The 20,400-nt window shown below is 50.2% G+C and overlaps 7 protein-coding genes across 7 annotated transcripts; 3 read left to right on the top strand and 4 right to left on the bottom strand.

The window, feature by feature from the left end:
• The first annotated feature begins 88 nt into the window (after positions 1–88).
• On the top strand, positions 89–1,798 carry C7974DRAFT_394737 (nucleophile aminohydrolase). The gene is made up of 2 exons (XM_046141920.1): positions 89–551; positions 649–1,798. Exons 1-2 carry the CDS (start codon positions 338–340, stop codon positions 1,509–1,511), a joined length of 1,077 nt encoding a protein of 358 aa, XP_045997346.1. The 5' UTR covers positions 89–337; the 3' UTR covers positions 1,512–1,798.
• On the bottom strand, positions 1,762–3,620 carry C7974DRAFT_189245 (uncharacterized protein). The gene is made up of 2 exons (XM_046136553.1): positions 2,685–3,620; positions 1,762–2,634 (listed from the first exon to the last, which is right to left on the bottom strand). The coding sequence occupies exons 1-2, from the start codon at positions 3,496–3,498 to the stop codon at positions 2,012–2,014; spliced, it is 1,437 nt and encodes a 478-aa protein (XP_045997345.1). The 5' UTR covers positions 3,499–3,620; the 3' UTR covers positions 1,762–2,011.
• Positions 3,621–4,633: 1,013 nt separating this feature from the next.
• C7974DRAFT_189230 (P-loop containing nucleoside triphosphate hydrolase protein) lies at positions 4,634–9,258 on the bottom strand. Its single transcript, XM_046136552.1, has 8 exons — positions 8,741–9,258; positions 8,505–8,692; positions 8,399–8,453; positions 7,753–8,348; positions 6,372–7,704; positions 6,075–6,321; positions 5,427–6,022; positions 4,634–5,378 (listed from the first exon to the last, which is right to left on the bottom strand). Exons 1-8 carry the CDS (start codon positions 8,867–8,869, stop codon positions 4,710–4,712), a joined length of 3,813 nt encoding a protein of 1,270 aa, XP_045997344.1. The 5' UTR covers positions 8,870–9,258; the 3' UTR covers positions 4,634–4,709.
• Positions 9,259–9,585: 327 nt separating this feature from the next.
• C7974DRAFT_413361 (uncharacterized protein) lies at positions 9,586–12,627 on the top strand (the record flags this gene model as incomplete). The annotated part of the gene is made up of 9 exons (XM_046143727.1): positions 9,586–9,630; positions 9,697–9,758; positions 10,158–10,630; positions 10,679–10,880; positions 10,934–10,947; positions 11,004–11,666; positions 11,714–11,943; positions 11,996–12,009; positions 12,060–12,627. 9 exons carry the CDS (start codon positions 9,586–9,588, stop codon positions 12,625–12,627), a joined length of 2,271 nt encoding a protein of 756 aa, XP_045997343.1.
• Positions 12,628–13,465: 838 nt separating this feature from the next.
• On the top strand, positions 13,466–14,980 carry C7974DRAFT_434091 (Tannase/feruloyl esterase; the record flags this gene model as incomplete). The annotated part of the gene is made up of 2 exons (XM_046144972.1): positions 13,466–13,498; positions 13,592–14,980. 2 exons carry the CDS (start codon positions 13,466–13,468, stop codon positions 14,978–14,980), a joined length of 1,422 nt encoding a protein of 473 aa, XP_045997342.1.
• A 329-nt stretch (positions 14,981–15,309) lies between these two features.
• C7974DRAFT_463529 (saponin hydrolase precursor) lies at positions 15,310–17,232 on the bottom strand (the record flags this gene model as incomplete). Its single annotated transcript, XM_046146235.1, has 2 exons — positions 15,310–17,148; positions 17,200–17,232. 2 exons carry the CDS (start codon positions 17,230–17,232, stop codon positions 15,310–15,312), a joined length of 1,872 nt encoding a protein of 623 aa, XP_045997341.1.
• Positions 17,233–17,788: 556 nt separating this feature from the next.
• Positions 17,789–20,333, bottom strand: C7974DRAFT_359430 (uncharacterized protein). Its single transcript, XM_046139663.1, has 3 exons — positions 19,511–20,333; positions 19,009–19,462; positions 17,789–18,961 (listed from the first exon to the last, which is right to left on the bottom strand). The coding sequence occupies exons 1-3, from the start codon at positions 19,858–19,860 to the stop codon at positions 17,888–17,890; spliced, it is 1,878 nt and encodes a 625-aa protein (XP_045997340.1). The 5' UTR covers positions 19,861–20,333; the 3' UTR covers positions 17,789–17,887.
• Positions 20,334–20,400: the final 67 nt, after the last annotated feature.

Below are 20,400 nucleotides of genomic sequence, written 5' to 3'. Positions count from 1 at the left end.
GGGGCGGATGTCCGCGCCAGCCTGGACGGGAGCGGCGGCCCCGCTTGCCCCGCCGAGTTCACAGCAATACCCACCGAACCACCATCACACCTATCGCAGGCCTTTCATGCAGCATCTTCTCACCATTATCGTCGCTCGTATCCTATGCATCTGCTGTGTTCTTAGCTTGCAGCGTACACCTGGCCTATTAATCAACAACACGTACAAGGTCGTACATCCCCGCACCATCACTAGCACCACCTGCGAGACATAAAGCCAGCCTTTGACTAGGGAACCTTTCGCGTCGACTCTGTTCATAGCTCTTACTCGACGAAGAACATTTCGACATCCTCTGAAGATGTGTCGTTGGTTTGCATACATTTCGCCGACAGAGCCATGCCTCTTGTCAGATGTCCTAATATCACCTGCGAACAGCATCAGCAAGCAGTGTTCCGAACACTATCTTCCTAAACTACTTCCTCACGGCGATGAGAAAGAACTGGACCACACTTCGGACGAGCTTTTGCGCATGCGCAACTCGCTGTTGAATATGGACGGGCTTGGCATTGCTTGTACGTGACTCTTATCCAGCCAGAAGATACGTTGGTCTTGAACTCCTACCTATGTTTTGACTCTCAACGTAACTCTAATCTCACTGTATGGATCTAGGGTACACAGAAGCATCATCGTCATACATTAAGCACGTAACCGGTCTCCGTCCAGCACTGTACAAGTCTCAGAGCCCCCCAATCAACGACTTCAACTTCAAATCTTTGTGCGAAAACACCGAGACAAATTGTGTCTTCGCTCATATCCGAGCAAGCAGCGGCAGTGTGGTAACCCAAGTGAACTCCCATCCCTTCGTGTTTGGCCGTCACGTCTTCATGCACAACGGAGTCATTTCCAACTTCTCTGCCATCCGGCGTGACCTGACAGATCTACTATCTTTTGATGCGTACTGCAACATTTTTGGCTCTACAGATTCCGAGCACGGTGCAGCCCTCTACATCACAAACCTGACCAATCATGGGGACAAGTCAACGTGGGAAAAATCATACCCTCTCAAGGCCATGTTCACCGCTATGCGCAAAACCGTTGTGCAGATCCTCCAACTTCAGCATGACAGGCTGGGCGCCTCTAACACACCGAATTCTCTCAACTTCTGTACTACCGATGGAACGAAACTACTCGCTATCCGTTTCCGCAACCACGCCACCCAGCAGCCCCCTAGTCTGTACTGGTCCGAGTTTGCAGGGCGTACTTTGAATACGAAGTACCCAGGAAATCCGGATGGTAAGGAGTTAGCCAACGAAGAAGCCGTGTTAGACCAGGACGAGAAGATTGGCAAGCACACGATCGTTGCGAGTGAGCCAACCACGTTTGACGAGCAAGAGTGGCACCTTATCAAAGCCAATCACGCGTTGCTAGTCGATGAACAGGGTGGAGAAACAGAGGCTGTGATTGAGTACGACGGGGTTTTGAACGCTATTGATCCGAAATTCGATACGAAGAGGCAAACACCCCGAGCGTGAGGCTTTCCCCCTGCTTTCGCCTAACTCGTCCTCAGTTCTCATGTTGCACTAATACTTCTTGGCCTTCCCAGAATTTGTAGTCAATTTCAGTCACACTCATCGCATGTCGTGTCATTTCGTGACCATATGATCAAACCTACTTCATATGGGTCGGTCTCTCACATTTCAGGGAAAACGGTAGATACGCACCCATCAAGGCTCACCAATTTCAACACAGAACTTGTAGCTCTTATACCATTTGAAGCTATAGCTTAGTCTAGGGTTAGCTAAGTTGTAGACAAGAAAGTGTTTTATAGACTTTTCTTGCATTTTCCCTACTCTGCTGTTGCGTGGTAGAATACTTGGCTCACATCGTTTGTCCTACAACATGAGAGCTGACTTTTCCTTGGCTTATATCACCATGAGATCAGCACACTCTTTTGTTACGGGAACGAATTTCTGTTCTGAGGGAAATGTTCGTGTTATAATGCGTAGATTACTGTCAGCCACACTACATGTTCTCAGCGATAATTGCCCCCACCGCTGCGATCCAACACCCCTAATCCTTCCAGCGTGACTCCACTCCCCTTCCGATCCTTCGCCATCTCAGGCGGCATGAGGCCCATCTTCTCCTTCGCTTCAAATTGCCGTTCTAGCTCAGCCTCCTGCCTCGCCAGCTCAACTTGCTTCACACGCTCCCTTCGTGCCTTTGCCTGCAACTCGCCAAACGGATCAAAGCGCTCACTCTCGGGGTTCTTGAACGGGTTTTTGACCCAGCTCCCACGGTCCGTGAGCGTGGTCGACCGTGGCCGACCGGCAAGTACATCGTACGCTTTGTTGAGAGGCGGGTCTGCAAAAGGATTTGCCGTTTGCCGGATCCGTGAGCCATTGCGTGTCGAGACGGTTTCCGGGCGCGAGTAGGAACCAGGGCCAAAGAGGGTGTTGCTTTCTGATGACTGGGTCATGTGCGGGAGACTACTTGCAAACGGCGCGATGGAGCTCTTGACGTGCGCTGTGTCTGGGGCGCGTACAGCAGCGGCATAGTTAGCCGCGTCGCGCTCTAGCTCTGCTTCAAGCTTTTCGTTGCGTCTACGGCGACGGCGTTTGCAGTAGAAGAGAACGCATACTGCGAGTGCTACGGCACCTGCGTAAAGTCAGTGGATGTCGATGAAAAGGCTACATTTCTAAGCGTACCAATGATGCTAAGAGTTATTGCAGCTGCCTCGGCGCCTTTGCTCATTAGTGTGGGCTGAGGTCGTGTTCGTCGTGGAGGATCAGTTTCCCCGACTGGCACGCCAGTGAATGTTGGTCGTGATGTTGAGACTGAACTAGTGACTGGTTGGGTTGGTCGAGCTACTCTGGTGGAAAAGATTTGCGAAACTGGGGAGGTGGAAGAAGTTGGAGAGCTGGACGTTGTGGTAGAAGTCGGTCGAATCGAAGTGACCGCCGTTAATGTTGTTGACCTCGTCGCTGTTGTTGACCTCGTCGCTGTTGTTGGGCTCGTAGTTGTTGTTGGACTCGTAGCTGTTGTTGGACTCGTGGCTTGCGGTGGCGCAACGGCGCCGATACCTCGCGACGTTGGTGTCTGCGTGAACGCTGGCAAAGGCGCCGTTGTTGTGGAACTAGACGAGGGTTGGGTCGATGCGCTGGAAGGTAATTGGCTTGGAGGCGTACTTGACACAGCAGGTGTTGGTCGAGAACTTGAACTGGGTGGCAACGATGAACTGAACGTTGATGTGGATATGGGTACCAAGATTGACGATGCTTGACCTAAGCTACTCGTATTACTCTCTTGCAGTGAAGGTGGTTCATCTTTCTCAGGCCCCACGCTACTGGCAGGAGATGGTGCACCTGTGGTCGACGGGCTGCTTCCAGGTGAGTCCGGGCTCTCTGGACCTTCTTCTTCTTCGCTGCCAGGACCGACTGCCCCAAGGCCAGCTTCTTGTCGCTTTAAGCGTGTCGCAAAGATTTGGATGGGTGTAGGCCGCCGAAGTTGATACCGTCCCATGACGACGGAAGCAGACGATGATGATGACTGTATTATGAGATTATTTGCACAAGTAGCACCACAAGCCAATGTGTGCTAGTAAGAAAGAAAGTCTCCAGGACAACAAACGGAAAGCGAGCCCGATCAACGGAACGAAGTGATATTGCCAGCTGAGGCGAGAACGAAGGTAGGAGAAAGGATCGAGGGTCTGGGGCTGCCAATGCTTTAGATGCAGGTTGACAGTCTTGGGAGTTTGCCGCCCGGATCTACTCCTCATTCACGCATTGTCTCCAGCCCCCGTACTGCTGGGGAGTGCCGTCATCAAACAACGACCCAGAGAGGCAGCCCGCGAAACAGGTGCTCGAGTTTGGAGCTAAGATCGACATTATTGAAACTAAGGACTGAGGCCGAAAGGTAGCCAACACGATTGCCGTGAGAGCAAGACATAGGTAGCAGCGGGTACCATGTACAATGGCCTGTAGCATGGTGTGTAACGGCCTCGTTGAAGATACAGACTTTACGTGATTGGCCGAAGCGGTGTCTGAAACGTCTTGGCGCAAGACGAAGCGAAGGTGAGGCACAATAGCCGTCACATCGCTTTCAGGGGGCGTATTAGCGGGAACAGGACGGTCATACAATGGCTGGCAAAGAGCGACAGGTGTCGCGTAAGAAGTGCTGCTCTCGCTAAGATTCGGTGCTTCATCTCTAAGAAGCGTTGGCCGTGAGAGTTACACGCGTGCAAGAGTAACTGCTGACTTTGGAGTCGTATGCACATTGTCCCGTAGTCTTGCAACGAGTGTTGCGCAGCGTCAACCGGTAATCATTGCCTTCAGATGCGACGCTGGTCGTGATGACGGTGTTCGGAGGTGTACTGGTCTGCGTTGAGTTCTTCTGGATTTCTACGCTAACCATGTTGGTATCGATCACGGCTATTGAACATCCGTTCAAGAGACTACGAAGCCGACCGCAACTGTGGCACTCCGAACGTGTTCGTCCACTGAAATTACAATGCGGAGGCTGAGTTGCTCATACATATGCATCAGCATCGTCCGGGGTTGGTACACCCGCACGACTATGCAAGCCACCAAGGGTACCTAGGCAAGTTCATGTGACGTTACTTGGCGACATGCGACGTGGGCAGGTACTATGGAGCATTGCTGTGTCAAGCCTTGAGTCGAGACTGACATCATGTAGATCCTTGCTATCTGTTCTTGCTATCTGTTGTATAAACTTTAGCTTGGTATCTGCTTGTCGAAGCTCTGCCCGAGGCTCATCTCATAGTACACTCCGCGTTTCGCAAGCAGGTCCCTGTGTGATCCTTTCTCAATGATCTTTCCTCTTGCAAATACAATAATACAATCGGCGTCCTTGATGGTGCTCAGACGATGAGCAACCGCAATGGTCGTGCGACCGCTCTTTGCTTTATGAAGTGCAGCCTGGACGACCTTTTCAGATTCTGTGTCGAGTGCAGATGTCGCTTCGTCCAGAAGCAGCAGACGCGGTTGGCGTATAAGCGCGCGTGCAATTGCAATACGTTGTCTCTGGCCACCGCTGAGCTGCGTGCCTCTATTACCGCACAGGGTTGAGAAGCCTTCAGGTAAGGATCTGATGAAGTCGAGAATGTTGGACTGCTCCGCTGCATCCTGAACTTGAGTGTCAGTGACTTCTGTTTCGACTCCCATGGCGATATTATCACGAATGGATCCCTGATACAGAACAGGCTCTTGTTGTACAAGGGCAATCTCCCTTCTGTACTTGCGAGGACATAAATCAGGTACAGCAACACCATCGCACAGTATGCCTCCAGAGCTTGGATCATAGAACCGTTCGAGGAGTGCGATCATTGTTGACTTGCCGCAGCCACTTGCACCTACAAATGCGATGAACTGACTAGGGCGCACCTGTCTTAGTTAGCGACTACTCTTAACAGTTACAGCTATGTGACTTACATCAACATCGACCCCCTCGAGAACCTTAGCATGCGGTCGAGATTCGTAGGCAAAGTCAACGTCTTGTACTTCGATATGTGTTGGACCTTTGTCGCTGCCATCATCGAAGGGTGGTTTCGACGCGTCTTCCTGCACAGCAGGCTGCAAACGACGCAGCCAAAAGATGTAGTTGGCAGCGGTCGTTGTCTTGGTCAGACTTGTGGTGTACGAGAAAAACGCGGCGGCAGCTTCTCCCGAGAAGATGACCGCTATGAAAACAGTGAAGAATTGTGTTGTGGTATACTCGTAGTAGCTGATCAAACGACCGCCGTACCAGAAACCAAGTGCCATCGCTAGGAAGGAAATCGATTGCGAAAGGGCATACCAGAACATCGTCCAAACAAGGGCTTTGATCGACCGTAGGGCGACTCCGTTTAAGCGCTCCTGATACTGGGCGAGGATATAGTTCTCTAGTGCTAGACTGGAGACTGTGCGGATAGCAGACACTGCCTCGGCAGCCAACGCCGCGCTACTAGCGAACCTCCTGCCAGTGTCTTCCTCGAGTTTGAACTCAAGCCTAATTCGAACGTAGCCAGAAGACACAAGTGGCGGTAGAGCTGTGACACGAAAGTTAGTGCGAAGCCCTGCTGAGTTTTGGAAAGTACAAACCTCCGAAGACAACCACCAAGCCAAGTTTCCAACCGATCGCTATAGCCAAAATGGAACTTGACAGTACATTAACAATATTAATTAGTATTAGCATGACGTTGAAACCCATAGTCTCCAAAATGTTGGTTGGATAAGAGGAGAGATTGGAAGCCAGCGCACCGCTGGCATTGGCTGGATCATCGAAAAAAGCCATATCCTGTTTCAAGACTAGATCGAATATCTCACGGCGATACTGCCTCGATACGTGCTGAATGAAGGTTAGCTGTGGCGATTGGCGCTGCGGAGAGGTTGACTTACTTGCGCAACGATATTGCTCGCCCAGCCTACAGCAGCAAACACAAACAGATTGCCAAGCGCAACAATGAAGAACATCAATGAATAGAAGTCGCCCTGCTCCGTACCCCTTTCAGGGCTTAATTGGAAAGCCTCGACTACTCGAGAGAAAAGGACAGCTTGAGCAGGGTATGTCGCGCCTCCTGCTAAAGTCGCTAACCCGAGGACCAGGTACCATTTGTAAAGACACTTCTGCTCTCTGAAGATGATCCAGATGCAATGAATGAGGTTGAAGTGAATGCCATCCTTCGTATGCTCTTTCGAAGGTTCTCTGACGCCAGATACCTGCGTTCGAGTTCGGACAAGTTCCATCTCATCGGCGCCTTCCTTTTCATCAACCTCGTCATCATCTTTAGCACCAACGTTGCCAAGGTCTTGCGCCCTGACAAGGCGAGAGTATGCACCGTTTCGAGCGAGTAGGTCGTCATGAGTGCCCTGTTCGACCACAGCTCCGTTGGCCATGACAGCTATGTTGTCTGCATTACGAATCGTAGAAAGTTTGTGTGCAATGACGATGGTCGTTCGATCCTTGGATACCCGGTCCAGCGCCTGCTGTACTACTCTCTCAGCGTTAGGGTCCAAAGCACTAGTAGCTTCGTCAAGCAGCAGGACTCTGGGTTCAGAGACGATGCTGCGCGCAATAGCGAGCCTTTGCTTTTGTCCACCAGAGAGATTCATCGCCCGCTCACCGAGCTGAGTATCGTAACCGTTCGGCAAACGTTCGATGAATTCTTCAGCAAAAGCATCTTTGCAAGCCTTTTCCACGAGTGCGCGCTGTTCGGCCGCTGGGAGATTGGCCTTGGGCGTTCCAAAAAGACCATATGCGACATTGTCGTACACAGTACCTGCAAAAAGTACGGGCTCCTGCTGTACTAAACGAACGTTGGTTCTCAGCCAGTGCGGATTGAGTTGTCGAATGTCGACTCCATCAAGCTGAATTGTGCCACTGGGAAAATTGTACCATCGTTCTAGTAGGCCAATGATGGTGGATTTCCCGGATCCGCTTGCGCCTACCAGCGCAGTTGTCTTATTAGCAGGGACTGACAATTGCAGATCGCAAAGGACGGCGACATCAGGTCTAGCAGGATACGCAAAGCTGACGCCCTTGATTTGTATGTCCCCGTAGCAAGCGGCGGGGACCTGGCCTTCTTCACTGAGTGGATCGATCTCAGACTGTCGGTCAATCGTCTTGAAGATTTCTTCTGCCGATGACGATGCTTTGGTGAAAGCTAAAATCTGTGGAGCGATCTGGGTCATTGCTGTTGCAGCAACGATAACCGCCAGAATGACTACGAAGCTATGACAGCATTAGCAGGTGGATATGAAAAAGAGCAAACTTCCGTACACATCACCAGATTCGCTAATTTCGCCACTGTGGTATCGACGAATTCCTTGCCAGAAAGCTAATGCATATCCACAATAGACGCAGAAGAATTCGACTGAGAACATAATGGAGTAGTTAGGCGATTTCTTCAAACCGACCTTCATAGCTTCATCAAGAAGCTTGTCGTATTTTTTCGACAGTAATGGATTGAGCCAGAAAGAGTGGACTGTTCGAACAGTAGAGAACACTTCTTCGGCAATCAGCCCGGCCCTGGAGTAAATCGGAAGCAGCTGCGCCTCATTGTTTGTGTCGATACCGATACAAACAGCAGTGACAACTAGAATGGCAGGAACAATTCCTAACGTGATTAGGGTAAGCTTCCATTGAACGACGAAAGCGACAATGAACGCGGTCACAAAGGTTGACACACCCTGTATGGTGATAGTCAACTTCTCCGAGATCCCGTTGTTGACGTTATTTCCATTAGTAGTGGCCTGAACAGTGACAGAAGCAGCTGCGTCTGAATCAAAATAGGCGATGTTCTGTCGCAGAATGTGTTTGATAAAGTCGATCCGAAGCGCTTTCGTTGTACGGATCGCAGAGATGGAGATCGAAACCTGCTGGAATTAGCATCTACAATAATCCCACAATCAAATCTCTCCCTTACTGAATGGATATAGACGCAAGCAAACTTAGCGACAAATAAATACAAGAAATAGAGGCTATGTGTTGTTAGCAGATGTTGAACGGACCTCGCTACTTGAGCTACGTACGTGTATTTGTTTACTTCAGAACGATATTCAGCTGGACCAATGGCCCCAACAGCAAAATCGTTGAAGGCAGTAACGAATTTGCCAAACACCAAATCCATCAGTGGAAGCAAAGTGCCGGCTGCAATGGCAGCGATGACAGCAATGCCGTTCAGCAGCCAACTCGTTCTATCTGCGTAGGTGAACACGCGCTGTCGTGACATCAGATGCTTGTACTGATTTTGATTTTGCATACTCACAACATATGGTCCCATTCCACCTCTGCCTTCATCTTGTTTCGTTTTGTCATCCTCCGAAGTGCTGCTCTTCTTTTCGTCTTCGCTCTTGCGCCATGATGGCGAGGTCCTTGGTTTTGCCTCCGATGGCATAGTAAGGGGTGGAAGTTGTTGTACAGTACTAGGAACTCAAGTCACCTACTCACTTATTTCAGGACCAGATACAGCTGCTCGTGCCCGTCCGCGGGCGCCGAGACCAAGACAGCTGCCTACAGAGCGTGAGACCTCCCGCCCGCGCGCATCATTCGCCAAGGCAGCGGGAAGTGACATTGGTCTTGAAGTCCGAAAGTCCGAGTAGAGAAGGGCAGGGGCGGACTTTCAAGGTCCGCGGGTGGTTGTTCACAGCTCCGACACGTGATAACGCGTCGAGAAACTCAACGCCACGCGGTCTCGCTCAAAAAAGCCTCGGTATGATTGGCTGGGGTACTTATCCGTGCGCGATCGCAAGCATGGCGATCTGACAGACAGCTCATGAAACCTCATACCGACACAGGTACTGGAACGCGATCGATGGTGCGTGCGATTTGGCGCACGTGATGACGTAATCGACTTTTCGCGCATGTGCAACATCGGTAATCGGAACCTAGCGGAACTCCATCTCAGCACGACAGAAAGTTGATTGTTCTAAGCGACACAGTATTGATCGACATCTGCAGACCGTTTACTTTTGCGTGGATGTTAGGCAAGCGTTGAAGACAAATAGTGCACGACCCGGAGTTCCGGAAACCTGCGCGCCCGAGCCGACCCACGCAGCCCTCCATTGACCAGCCGTCGCAGTGCCGTGTGCCCAGGTCGCCAAACCGCCCAATATGAATGAGGACATGGACCTGGATGGGTCGAGTACTAAGCGTGCTGTATGTGGGATTCACAATCGCGTTGATGTCTACATACTGACCACGCTCTCAGTGTGACTCCTGCAGGACGCGAAAAATACGATGCGATCGATCTGTCCCATGTTCGAACTGCAAGGCAAGCAAATTATGTGAGTCAAATATTCAAATGCTCCTGTGCACCAAGCTGTGTATTCGCGTCGGAGCAGCTGGCCCTTCTTCACAGCAAACCGACGTGACTGTTCTGTACGAAGATTTTGTCCGTCCACATGCGCGCGAAAACAGTACAACTTTCGCTAGCATTGGACAGATACGATTGTGTTCGAAGCCATGGACTGCGGCTCTGCATTTTGAGTCGAACAGTTTTACGCGAAACGCTCGCTAACACTCATAGCCTGCTCTACAACGGCTCCTGTTCAGAAAACGGTTAGACAAAGAGTCCACATATCTGAAGAGTAGTAAGTTAGTGTTCGTCTAAAATGCGCCGATATCTCGCCACATCGCCTGTTCATTCACAGCCTTCTCAATACGACTTTTACTGATCGATATAGCGAACGGAAGATCGATCGTATCGAAGATAGACTTTCTGGAATTGAGAATGTTCTCGCCAAGCTTGCGTCCAAACTGGGAGACTTGAATGTGCAAAATGAATCAACCGAACCAAGCACCTTCTCACGACCTAGTCGAGTCGGAAGTCGAGAGAGCTCAGGGAAAAGTCAAGCGACGACCGACGCCATCGTTCCTGAACCATTCGAGGGTGAAACAGCCACCAACAGCCAGTCTGGATATGCTCGTGAGCTTCTCACCAAGATTGTTGGCAACACCCCTTCCATTGGGCAAAATGAGGAGATCAAGAAAGCCTTGAGTGCGCTTGGTGATATCGTCACATTACAAGGACATGTCACCGTATCTACAACATCCACTACAAATTCTCTGATCAACCGCGCGCTCTCAGATGTCGACCCAGGAAAGTTGGACCGACCACCTTGGCCCGAAGTCAAAGAGATGCTCGAGAAAGCTTTGAGTATGCCAATTAGCTCTATTTGATGTGATTTCTGGCTGATATAAACAGAATATCCCACGATGGCATTTGCAGTCATCTTTCCTTTCCTGAAAATGCGCAATATATTTGAGATATTCGAAGACGCTTACCAAAATACATCACATTGTGACGCACCACGTAGGATTCTGGCCTTCGGGGTCGGATACAATCTATTTACAGAGTTCTCTGCGATGCCTTGGTGCTCTGGCTTGGACCAGAACAAGCTGCGTGGGTAAGTGCACACCGTGTCCGCTCTGAGTGCCGAGCTAATCAACATTGGCGCAGTCACGCTACAATGTGTATGTATTTCATCCCCACATTCATGCATTGCATACACTGAACTATCATCTCACAGGTAAACACCACATGGAAGTCGCCGTCAGCCAGCTCGATGTGTTCATTCCGGCCAGCTACGAGAACGTCATGGCTCTCGTTCTCGGTGCTGGTTGTGCGATTGAGATGTGCAAACCTTCACTTGCATGGGTTCTGACCGCTATGGCAGCTGGCAATGCCCAGAACTTAGGCTACCATCGCTATCAGACCCTTCAGAATGACGAGGAAGAAGAACGGAATGCTAAAATTCACCTTTTTTGGTTGATATATACGTACGACAAGCAACTCTCGTTGCGTCTTGGTCGTGCAAGTGTCATTCAAGATTGGGATATGTCTTTACCGTTGATAACTGCGTCACCTTCACCAGCAGCTGAGGCTCTCGGGGCAAGTCAGATGATTATTTACTGGGTCAAGGTTGCCAAGGTTCAGGGCCAGACGTACGAGAGGCTCTTCAGCCCTGCTGCTTTTCTTAGATCTCCTGCAGAACGGCTTTCGACCGCTATCGAACTCGTCAGTGCTATGAACCAGGCATGGTACGAGCGTGGGGAAACCAGAATCACGACGAGAGAAGACCTGTCAAAGCGGAGGAAGGCGGCCATGGCAAGTCCTAACGAGACAGAGATACCGTCAAAACGTAGACATTTTGCGCAGCGTGTTCCACTGATGCCCGACGATTACCCAACAGGTCTGAGCATGTATTCACTCTCGATTCATCTTCACTGACCCTCATAGGTTCTTTCGAACGAATAGCAGATGTGTTTTTCCATGCCGACGTCGTCATGCACTATTCGACGTGCGCTCTCATACAACGCGCTGTCAGTTCTGACAACGTCACTTTCAGCCAAGAATGCTTGGAATACTCGAGGGCAGCTCTGGCCGCCCATGAAAGATGTAACGCTCAATTCAACAATGGCGGGAGCGAAGAGCTCTGGATTGGCTATATCCATTGGTCCATTCTCCAGGTGAGCAAGAGCCAAATATCTTGGATTTGCGAGTAGCTGACAAATCTGGTAGGCCCCGTTCACACCGTATGCTACATGCGCCCTACGCTTGTCACCTGCGGCTAATGTTCATCTAGTTTTATCGTCGTTTTCTGCAATGCCATCCAGAGCTCTAACACCGTAGATCTCAACACTCTTCAGCAATTCGTCGCCAGTCTGGAATCTAGTCGCACCGTATCCGAAGGCGCCGACAAACTCTACAAGATGTGCCACCTTTTTCACCAGGTCGCAAAACTTTACATCCAGGCCAAGAGGAAAGAATCTAGGATACAACCAGAAACCGGGTCACAGCTTTCACCAAGTACTTTCTTTACCGCAAGAGATGAAGACCAACTAGACGTCAGCACTATGACTCAATTTGATCCTTATTTGAGCGCTCTTGGACTTGTGCCCAACTCAGCCTGGCCAATGGCTAGTTATGCCGATGCGCCTGCGATGTCAACGGTAATGGAGTCTTTTGCAAATGTCCAAAATGCGGCGAGCACGCAAAGTGTGGATACTTTCGGCGTACATGATGTACTCAACGGGGTCCCTCAGAATCCCGTTCAGGATTGGTTCTCAGGGTCGCGCTATCTGATGAATCTCATGGAGGCCGGCGGCGACATACAGATGCCAGATTTGAACAACTTTGATGCTCAGCTGTAAGCCAAAAAGTCTACCTATCTCCATTCCACTGTCGAGGGTTGTTTCGAGTGCGCCATAGTCGCAACCAACTATGAACTTGTAGAATAGCTTATATTATAGACGGTCAGGTAAACTAAGAAATGCAGTCTCACGACATACGGCGGTGTCATCAAGTCCAGTAGGCACCAAGCCTGAACCTTGGTGGAACGTAGTAACCGCAATGCTGCACTGCACCAGATAATCCACATTCAACAGCGCCACTCGGCGTTAGTTGCTGTGATACGGAGTCGCCGCGCTGACAAGGCCTGTAAGTAAATCCCTCAAATCTTCTCTCGCCAAGATTCTTCCTTGCCAAGAACGAATGTCTGCCTCGGATTACAAAAGCAAACGATTCAGATGTGACGGGACCTTTGGTAACAACTGGGTGGGCAGTACTGGAATACTCGGACCTATCTAGCGTGGTTTGTAGCCAGTTAGGCAGCCAACGTGGAAGGATTTTGTGGATACGTGGAGTCAAGAGACCTTCCCAAAAGACCTTGCCCCAACGGTATAAGTGGCTGCTTACAGGCGCATATTTACCTTCCAATCGAAACAAGCAATAAGGCGCCGAGATAGTTAACACGCATCCCGCCTACCAGTGTTTGATTGCATCGCAATCTTCTGTGTCAGCGACATTACCGACATTGCCGGAGGTCAGCCAACTTAATCCGACAAAATGATCTACCTTGTGGTAACATAATTTTCTGAGTGCGTAGGCATAAGAACAAGCTACTTCTCATCCGACAGCAAACATAAACGATACCATCGGTTGCCTCTCTCTCTGCCCAGCGATACTACTCTCAAATTTCTCACAGTCACGATGCTCAAAAGCTCGCTACTGCTGCTTCTTCCAGTACCTGTCCTAGCTGTCGCCAATACCACCAGTTGTTCAGCAAGCGCTCTACCAACACTTAGCGTCCTTGGGGCTAAGATATTGAGCATCGAGGCTTTCGAGTCGACACTCGATTCTACCTCCATCAGCTTCTGCAACGTGACGCTCACCTACACCCACCCTGGACAAAATGACAACATCAAAGTCTGGCTTGGGCTTCCTTTAGCGTGGAATGAGAGGTTCTACGGTGCGGGTGGTGGTGGATGGAATACTGGATTTCCCTCCGAAATGGTATATTCCTTATCGAAAGGCTATGCTACGGTCGCGACAGATGGAGGACACGATGCTTTCCGCCAGCCTGCTGATGAGTGGGGGCTGCTAAGCCCTGGAAACGTCAACTTGTACGCGTTGCAAAATTTTGCATCTGTGACGCTCAACGACATGACTGTTCTTGGTAAGCAGTTAACAGAAGCTTATTATGGAAAGCCTATCTCAAAATCCTACTGGGCTGGCTGCTCGACGGGAGGTCGACAGGGCCTGATGATGGCACAACGTTATCCTAACGCTTACGACGGTATCATTGCACGAGCTCCAGCGTCACACTGGACGGAGTTGATCTTTACCATCTTCTGGCCTCAATTAGTCATGCAGAAGATCGGATACTTCCCTCCTCTGTGCGAGCTTGATGCTATAACTGCTGCGGCTACGAGCGCATGCGACGAACTCGATGGTATCAAAGATGGCATCATCGGTCTCCCAGGCTTATGCACTTTCGATCCTGAGACAGTTGTTGGCCAGCCGTATGCTTGTGGTAACATAACAGGGACCATCTCGAAGGAGGCCGCGGAGATTGTCAATTCTACGTGGAAAGGAGCCACAGATGCAGAAGGTACGCTGCAATGGCCCGGTTTGACTCCTGGATCACCCTTGTACGCAGTAGCAGGTACTACGTGTGATGCCAATGGGCACAACTGCACTGGATCTCCATTTCACGTCTCGACAGACTGGCACCGTCTTTTCATCCACAAGGACCCCTCATTTGACCCGTACAATTATACACAGACAGAATGGGATGCAGCATTCCACGCCTCAGGACAGCAATACACGTCGATTATTGGTACTAGCGATGCCGACCTCTCCGAGTTCAAGAATGCAGGAGGAAAGATGATCACGAATCACGGCACGGCGGACGAAGCTATCCCATTCAAAGGCATCGTCAATTACTACGAGGAGGTACTTGCGCTAGATGCAAATACGACTGACTTTTATCGCCTTTTCGCAGAGCCGGGTGTTGGACACTGTGGAGGAGGACTCGGTGCGGAGGCAAATGACATTCTAGATGTACTAGTCTCGTGGGTAGAAGATGGAGAGGCACCGGAGACAGTGGCTGCCGCTCGCACGGTCAACGGGTCGATCTGGGAGCGTGAATTGTGCATGTACCCTCTGTCGTCCATCTACAAAGGCGGTGATCCGAAGGTATCGTCATCGTACCAGTGCGAATGAGGAAATAAAGAGTCGACGAGATCAAATCAGCAAATAGGAAAGCCAAAATGCTGTACAGAACTTGTAGCTATCATAACACTTAAAGTCAGAATTCAGTTACACGCTTCCTACTTTGTAGGCAAAAAAGCATTCTATAGAGGTTTTCTTGTATTCTCTAGCTAGTTCACTGTCTCGTAGTAGAACATCTGGCTCACATCCTTAGTCCGCCGTGTATCCCGCAACATGAGAGACGATCTAGGTTTTGTTGGCCCATATCGGACGTCACATGTTGTTCAGCATACCACCGGCTTATTAATCAATTTATTTTTTGGAGCCATGTTTTACTTATTTCATGTGCCGTTTGCCGGCTGCTCATATCTGTTTCCATCAACGATTGTTGTCAATGTACCATTCGCATTGAAGACATTTGTCATTGCATCGATCGTAAGATGAAATCCATCTGAACTCGTTATTTTCTTTCCGGTAATCTCACCTGATTTTGTCTGCACGATGTCAGAATACCAGATCAGGTTGTTCTCCCAGACCCTTGTGGGGTCGACTGAAACGGCAACGTCCTCGTAACCGTTCAATTGATATTCTCCGTCATCTGAATAATCAGTGTAGTTGACTGCAACACGAGTGGTGCTGGAAACTTTGGAGAAATGGACTTGGGCGTGCCCGGAGGTTCTACCAACAAGCGTATAGTTTCCCGCTGGCAAGATAAGCGAAGATGAAGGTAAAGAGCCAGGGTTGAACGCTACTGCCCAAGGCAGTTGATCTGGTACCTCATACACTTCCTTCGGTACTGTGGGCTCCCTGGTCTTCAGCTTCGCGAGCATGACGCGATACTCCCTCGCGCCTTGTGCCGTCGATTTGGGACATGCAAGCGGATTCAGACCTCCGCATGCTGGCGACGTTACGATAGCCTGCCAGAACACGATTTTTGTGCCGTCAAGCGAAAATGCCGGATCAGCACGTCCGTTCCAGTTTGCATCGTTGATCGCCCCAGCACTTCCGTCTCCTTCCGCATTCACTTGCTGTCCGAAGTATGCTCCACGGTCGCCGTACCGATCGCTGAGAATCGGTTGGAAAAAACGCCTCACGCCATTGTTTCTCGTGCTCGCCGCAGCCATCACAGCAACAGTATCGACTAGTGGCGGTATCCCTCGCAGGCCAGCCATCCACATCTGCCGATCACTTCCTCGAGTGTCCATTGTGACAAACCACTCATCATCTGCCGAAAAGGCGATAGGATCTGCGTACTCTGGATGACTCGTCAAGCGCCGAACGACCCCCGTCTCGATATGGACAGCGAAGATATCTATGTTGGTAGACTCAGAAGGGTATCCAATGTACGTTATCTCGTCACCTGACCCACTGAAGCCGCGCAACTCGCCGACGGTGATGGCATCATGGTGTATGGTAATATGGGTGCCATTAGCTGTGAGTGGGGCGGCTCGATTTGGGTCTACAAGCAAATTGACGTTGACCAGGTCGTATCGAGGCGTCCAGGGTCCTGAGTCGGTCGGGGCAGCGTTGAAGAAAAGACACCCAAAGTATGCGTATTGACCACCTGCGGTGAACGAACTCCAGCCAATATGCGTATCGTCTGGATGAACGCGTAGCTCTCTAGGAACACTACTGGTGTCTGGCCAGTGAATGGGGTAGATGCGGACACGGTCAGAGGAGCAGAGGTCGCTACTCAATTGCTCGCCATGGCAATCGACCACATTCCGTCCCCAAATTGCTCTGGTCCCATCACGAAAAATGTGAGGATAATCTCTCTCGGGATGTAACTCTCGAGCATCGTCTATTGACAAGTCGCAACTGAGACACTTCCAGGGATCGCCGTTCGCAAAGTTCGTACCGTCCGCTTTGATAAGGATCAGCTGTTCTCCAGTGTATATGCTCGCCGAATTTGGGGGGCCTGGAGCGCCGACAAATTCAGCGTTCACGATTACGTGCTTCCCATCCGGAGTGAAGTCCCCTGACTGAAACTTTTGTCTGTGTAGATCGCGTGCGATGCAGCCTGTTCTGCGAGGATTGACAACAATGGAGCAGGATCCAGGCTCGCGACTTGGCGCGACAGGTGGTAATGGCAATTCAATAACTTCGATAGCTTCGGGTGTTGGTGGCGGAGGAATGTGGTGAAAGCCATTTCCAAAGGAGTAATCTTTCGGGGCTCCCCCCTTTTGTTGAATGAATGCAGTATCCTCCTGTGGAATTTTGATCGAAACCACCGCTTGTATAATTAAAACAAATGCGAGCAACATGGTGAATGTCAACTAAAGGAGGTCGTGACTGCCAGTCTGGCTCCACTGCCCAGGTGCGCTGATGTTTTCCTGTCTTTCGTGTTTCGCTTGGGATCTTACTGCTTGTTATTGAATTATGGAGGCATAGATGTAATACTTTGGAGTCAGAACGACAGAAAGCAAGGTTGGTTAACTGACAACAGCGGAACTCTTCAGACGGACAGAGCATCCGCTAGGCCCTAAGAGGATTAGTCAGTACGTCGTATAGCGTGTAGTACGGCCGTATTGTCGTATCCGAAACAGGGATGTTGAGGACAAACAATACTTAGCTAAGTCCTACATATCGGATTTATCCTTACTGTGACATCAGTGAGCTATACAGTGATTCGATTGTGATCTGGCAGAGATGCTTCTGTGAGGTATAGCAATTCCCAACTATTCGACTATCTCGTACCACAACAACTATAAAAGGGCGATCAGTCTGCAGCTACAACGACTGGCTTGGGTTCATGTAGCATGTGAGCCAGGTATTCTATCACGCGACAGTAAAGTATAAAAATGGTATTTTACGGAAAACCATTATGCCTACAAAGTAGGTAACACTTGACTAGAATTTAGCTTTAAGTATGATGATAGCTACAAGTTCTGTACTAAGGTTAGTCAGCTGAAAGTTCACTTATCTGCTGGTTTCCCTGAAACCTGAGAGCTCGTGTGAAGAATCGGGGAAGTCACCCCTTGGGTCGTGTTGTCGGGTCGACGAAACAGGGTTGAGAAAAACCGGTCTTTCCTTTTCCATCCGTCTCTTTCTCAGGACGTGGTACCCGATAAACCACTTGAGCTGCGCTATTCCGTGTCTCATATAGTCGTGCGGTGGTTTATCGAAGACTATGTCGAGCTCTTCCAGAGTCAGATCCTTTGTTTCTGGCACGAACAGCAAAATGAGCCACCATCCTATCAGACACCACACACCGTACCAAGCAAAGGCGCCTGAAGGCCCCAGACCATCTTCTCCACTCATGCTGGGCCAGGTAAAGGAAACGATGAAGTTGAACAGCCAATTAATTGCTGTGACAATGCCCATGCCGTAGTCGCGGTTGTAAAGCGGCATAGACTCTGCGCTGTAGACAAATGGTACGGGTCCTTCGCCAGGGGAGTAGGCGATGCCAAACAAGTACATGCCTACTATGGCGAGGGCGCGTCGCGAAGTATTGTCTGGCAAGGCCACTGCGACAACCATGACGAATTGGAAAAGTGCCATAAAGGGAAAAGTGAAAAGCAGTAAGTTGCGGCGCCCAAAAGTATCGATCGTCCAAGCAGCGGGGAAAGCGAAGACGAAGTTGATAATACCGAAGCCCGCAGAAAGTAAGAGTGCATTCTCGGGGGACCAGTTCGCGTTTTCCGTCATGATACTTGATGAATAGTAAACTGTGACATTAACGCCACACATCTGCTGTAGAAACATACAGATAACAGATGCTGTTAATGCGTTGCGGCACCGTCTCTGTGTGAAAAGCTCCTGGAAGCGCTTGTGGTCGTGCATTATCTTGGACTCTTCTTCAAGCAGATAGTCCATAAGGAATAGATCCCTGGCTGCTTGCACTTTGGAATTCCGAAGACTACGAAGTCCCAGAAACGCCTTTTCATAAAGGTCACTTGCATCGTCTTTGCGTTTGCGCGCTTTGTCGAGTAGGACTCTCGGGGATTCTGGAAGAGCATAGATGTAGAGAACAACAAGGAGTGGCAAGACCATCTACAGTGTGTCAGTAGGTGCGACAATAGTAGTGCCTGAATACTTACCGGACTGCCTAGCATCAACCGCCATTTGAGGTCGCCTGCTACTTTTGCAAACGCAACGCCAGAAAAGTATCCGCACATGATACCAAAGGCAGTCCACATTTGCCACATCATGACTAAGGCACCTCGAATATTTTCCGGAGCAGCTTCGGCTGCATAGATTGGGATTGTTGCACTTTTTGGCCCAATACCGAACCCGAGGGCAAACCTTGCCAGAAATAAATGCCACCATGTCCGTGAGAAGGCTTGCAATAGGCAGGTCACAGAGCTTATAATGCAGGTCGTGAAAATGACACCCCGACGGTCCAGATATTTGTTCAATGGGTAGTTCAGGCAGCAAGCCAGTGCGCAACAGAGGTATGGTGCGCCGTTGACAAGCCCCAGTAGATTCGCATTATTTTCCATACCAAGGGTCTTCTTGAAATAGATTTGAGCTCCGTTAACTGCTGTTTGATCCCTGATTCCCTGTTAGCGACGAGTATGTCTATCAAGACGATCAACAAACCATCCTTGCACGGCTGCACCAAGCGAGCAGCAAGCGACGAGTCCGTAAAGCTTCAGCGGCTGTTTGAAACGGTCCATGCGGTTGTTGCTGAACTCGAGTTTGAGAGCATTGCGCTCCTTCAAAAGCAAACTCATACCGCCGTATTCCTCATTCTCAAATAGCTTGTTTGACTGCGCCAGGGAAGCGCCTTTGCGGAAAAGATCGCTGTACTCCGCCAAGCCAGACTTGAGAACGAAGTCATCTGCGCAGTCCAGGACCTGCTTATGGGACCAAGTGGTGAATGGATTCACCAGTCGCCGGTCGGTTTTCCCTCCAGCTGAAGGTCTAGTGTGCTGACTGTGAACGTTCATCGCGTAGAAAATGGCACCGAGAGTACAGATCAACGATTTGTCGATACGTAGACAGGTCGTTTAGATAGCCAATACGTTTCATGAGAATCGTGTACTATCTATGAGGCTTGACACATCTGTCGGTCGGAAAAGAGGGCAACAAGGCAACGAGGCATTGCTAGGATATTTCCTCCCAGGATATGTCGGGAGGTGCTTGGCAATACAAAGAGCTGACATTCGTGTACGGCCACAAATCTGCTTTGGCGAGGCAGATTGGTTGATCATGTTGCACAACAAGCTTGTGTGTGGGGGCTGACCCGTACACAGCCTTGTGGTGGTTCTCGTGGCTTGCACAGCGAGAGGCTGAGCCGACCAGTATCCAGGTCCTGACGAGACATGACATCGATCTGATGCACGATCGAGGGACCAGGCATGCAATGCGAACAGTAAGAAGTTGGCCACCCCACACGTTGTAGCTTTGTGGCGCACTGTCGAGATGGAAGGAGTGGGGCTCTGGGGAAGGCGGGGCGCACCCCGAACGCCAGCGGCAGGCAGCCGTGC

This window comes from Boeremia exigua (assembly GCF_020726555.1).
Source record: "Boeremia exigua strain MPI-SDFR-AT-0100 chromosome Unknown C7974scaffold_6, whole genome shotgun sequence".
In the NCBI taxonomy this organism is placed as follows: Eukaryota; Fungi; Ascomycota; class Dothideomycetes; order Pleosporales; family Didymellaceae; genus Boeremia; species Boeremia exigua.
The sequence above is the reverse complement of the archived record's forward strand: the minus strand, read 5'-3'. Positions and strand labels throughout refer to the sequence as shown.

Excerpts from the sequence above, each read along its gene's own strand:
- C7974DRAFT_394737 (XM_046141920.1), top strand. The coding sequence starts at position 338 with ATGTGTCGTTGGTTTGCATACATTTCGCCGACAGAGCCATGCCTCTTG. Across the intron at positions 552-648 it reads GGACGGGCTTGGCATTGCTT|GGTACACAGAAGCATCATCG; the intron begins GTACGTGACTCT and ends GTATGGATCTAG.
- C7974DRAFT_189245 (XM_046136553.1), bottom strand. The coding sequence starts at position 3,498 with ATGGGACGGTATCAACTTCGGCGGCCTACACCCATCCAAATCTTTGCG. Across the intron at positions 2,635-2,684 it reads AATAACTCTTAGCATCATTG|GTGCCGTAGCACTCGCAGTA; the intron begins GTACGCTTAGAA and ends GACTTTACGCAG.
- C7974DRAFT_189230 (XM_046136552.1), bottom strand. The coding sequence starts at position 8,869 with ATGCCATCGGAGGCAAAACCAAGGACCTCGCCATCATGGCGCAAGAGC. Across the intron at positions 8,349-8,398 it reads CTTGCGTCTATATCCATTCA|GTTTCGATCTCCATCTCTGC; the intron begins GTAAGGGAGAGA and ends TAATTCCAGCAG. Across the intron at positions 6,023-6,074 it reads CTTGGTGGTTGTCTTCGGAG|CTCTACCGCCACTTGTGTCT; the intron begins GTTTGTACTTTC and ends TTCGTGTCACAG.
- C7974DRAFT_359430 (XM_046139663.1), bottom strand. The coding sequence starts at position 19,860 with ATGAACGTTCACAGTCAGCACACTAGACCTTCAGCTGGAGGGAAAACC. Across the intron at positions 19,463-19,510 it reads GGTGCAGCCGTGCAAGGATG|GGATCAAACAGCAGTTAACG; the intron begins GTTTGTTGATCG and ends ACAGGGAATCAG. Across the intron at positions 18,962-19,008 it reads GGTTGATGCTAGGCAGTCCG|ATGGTCTTGCCACTCCTTGT; the intron begins GTAAGTATTCAG and ends GACACACTGTAG.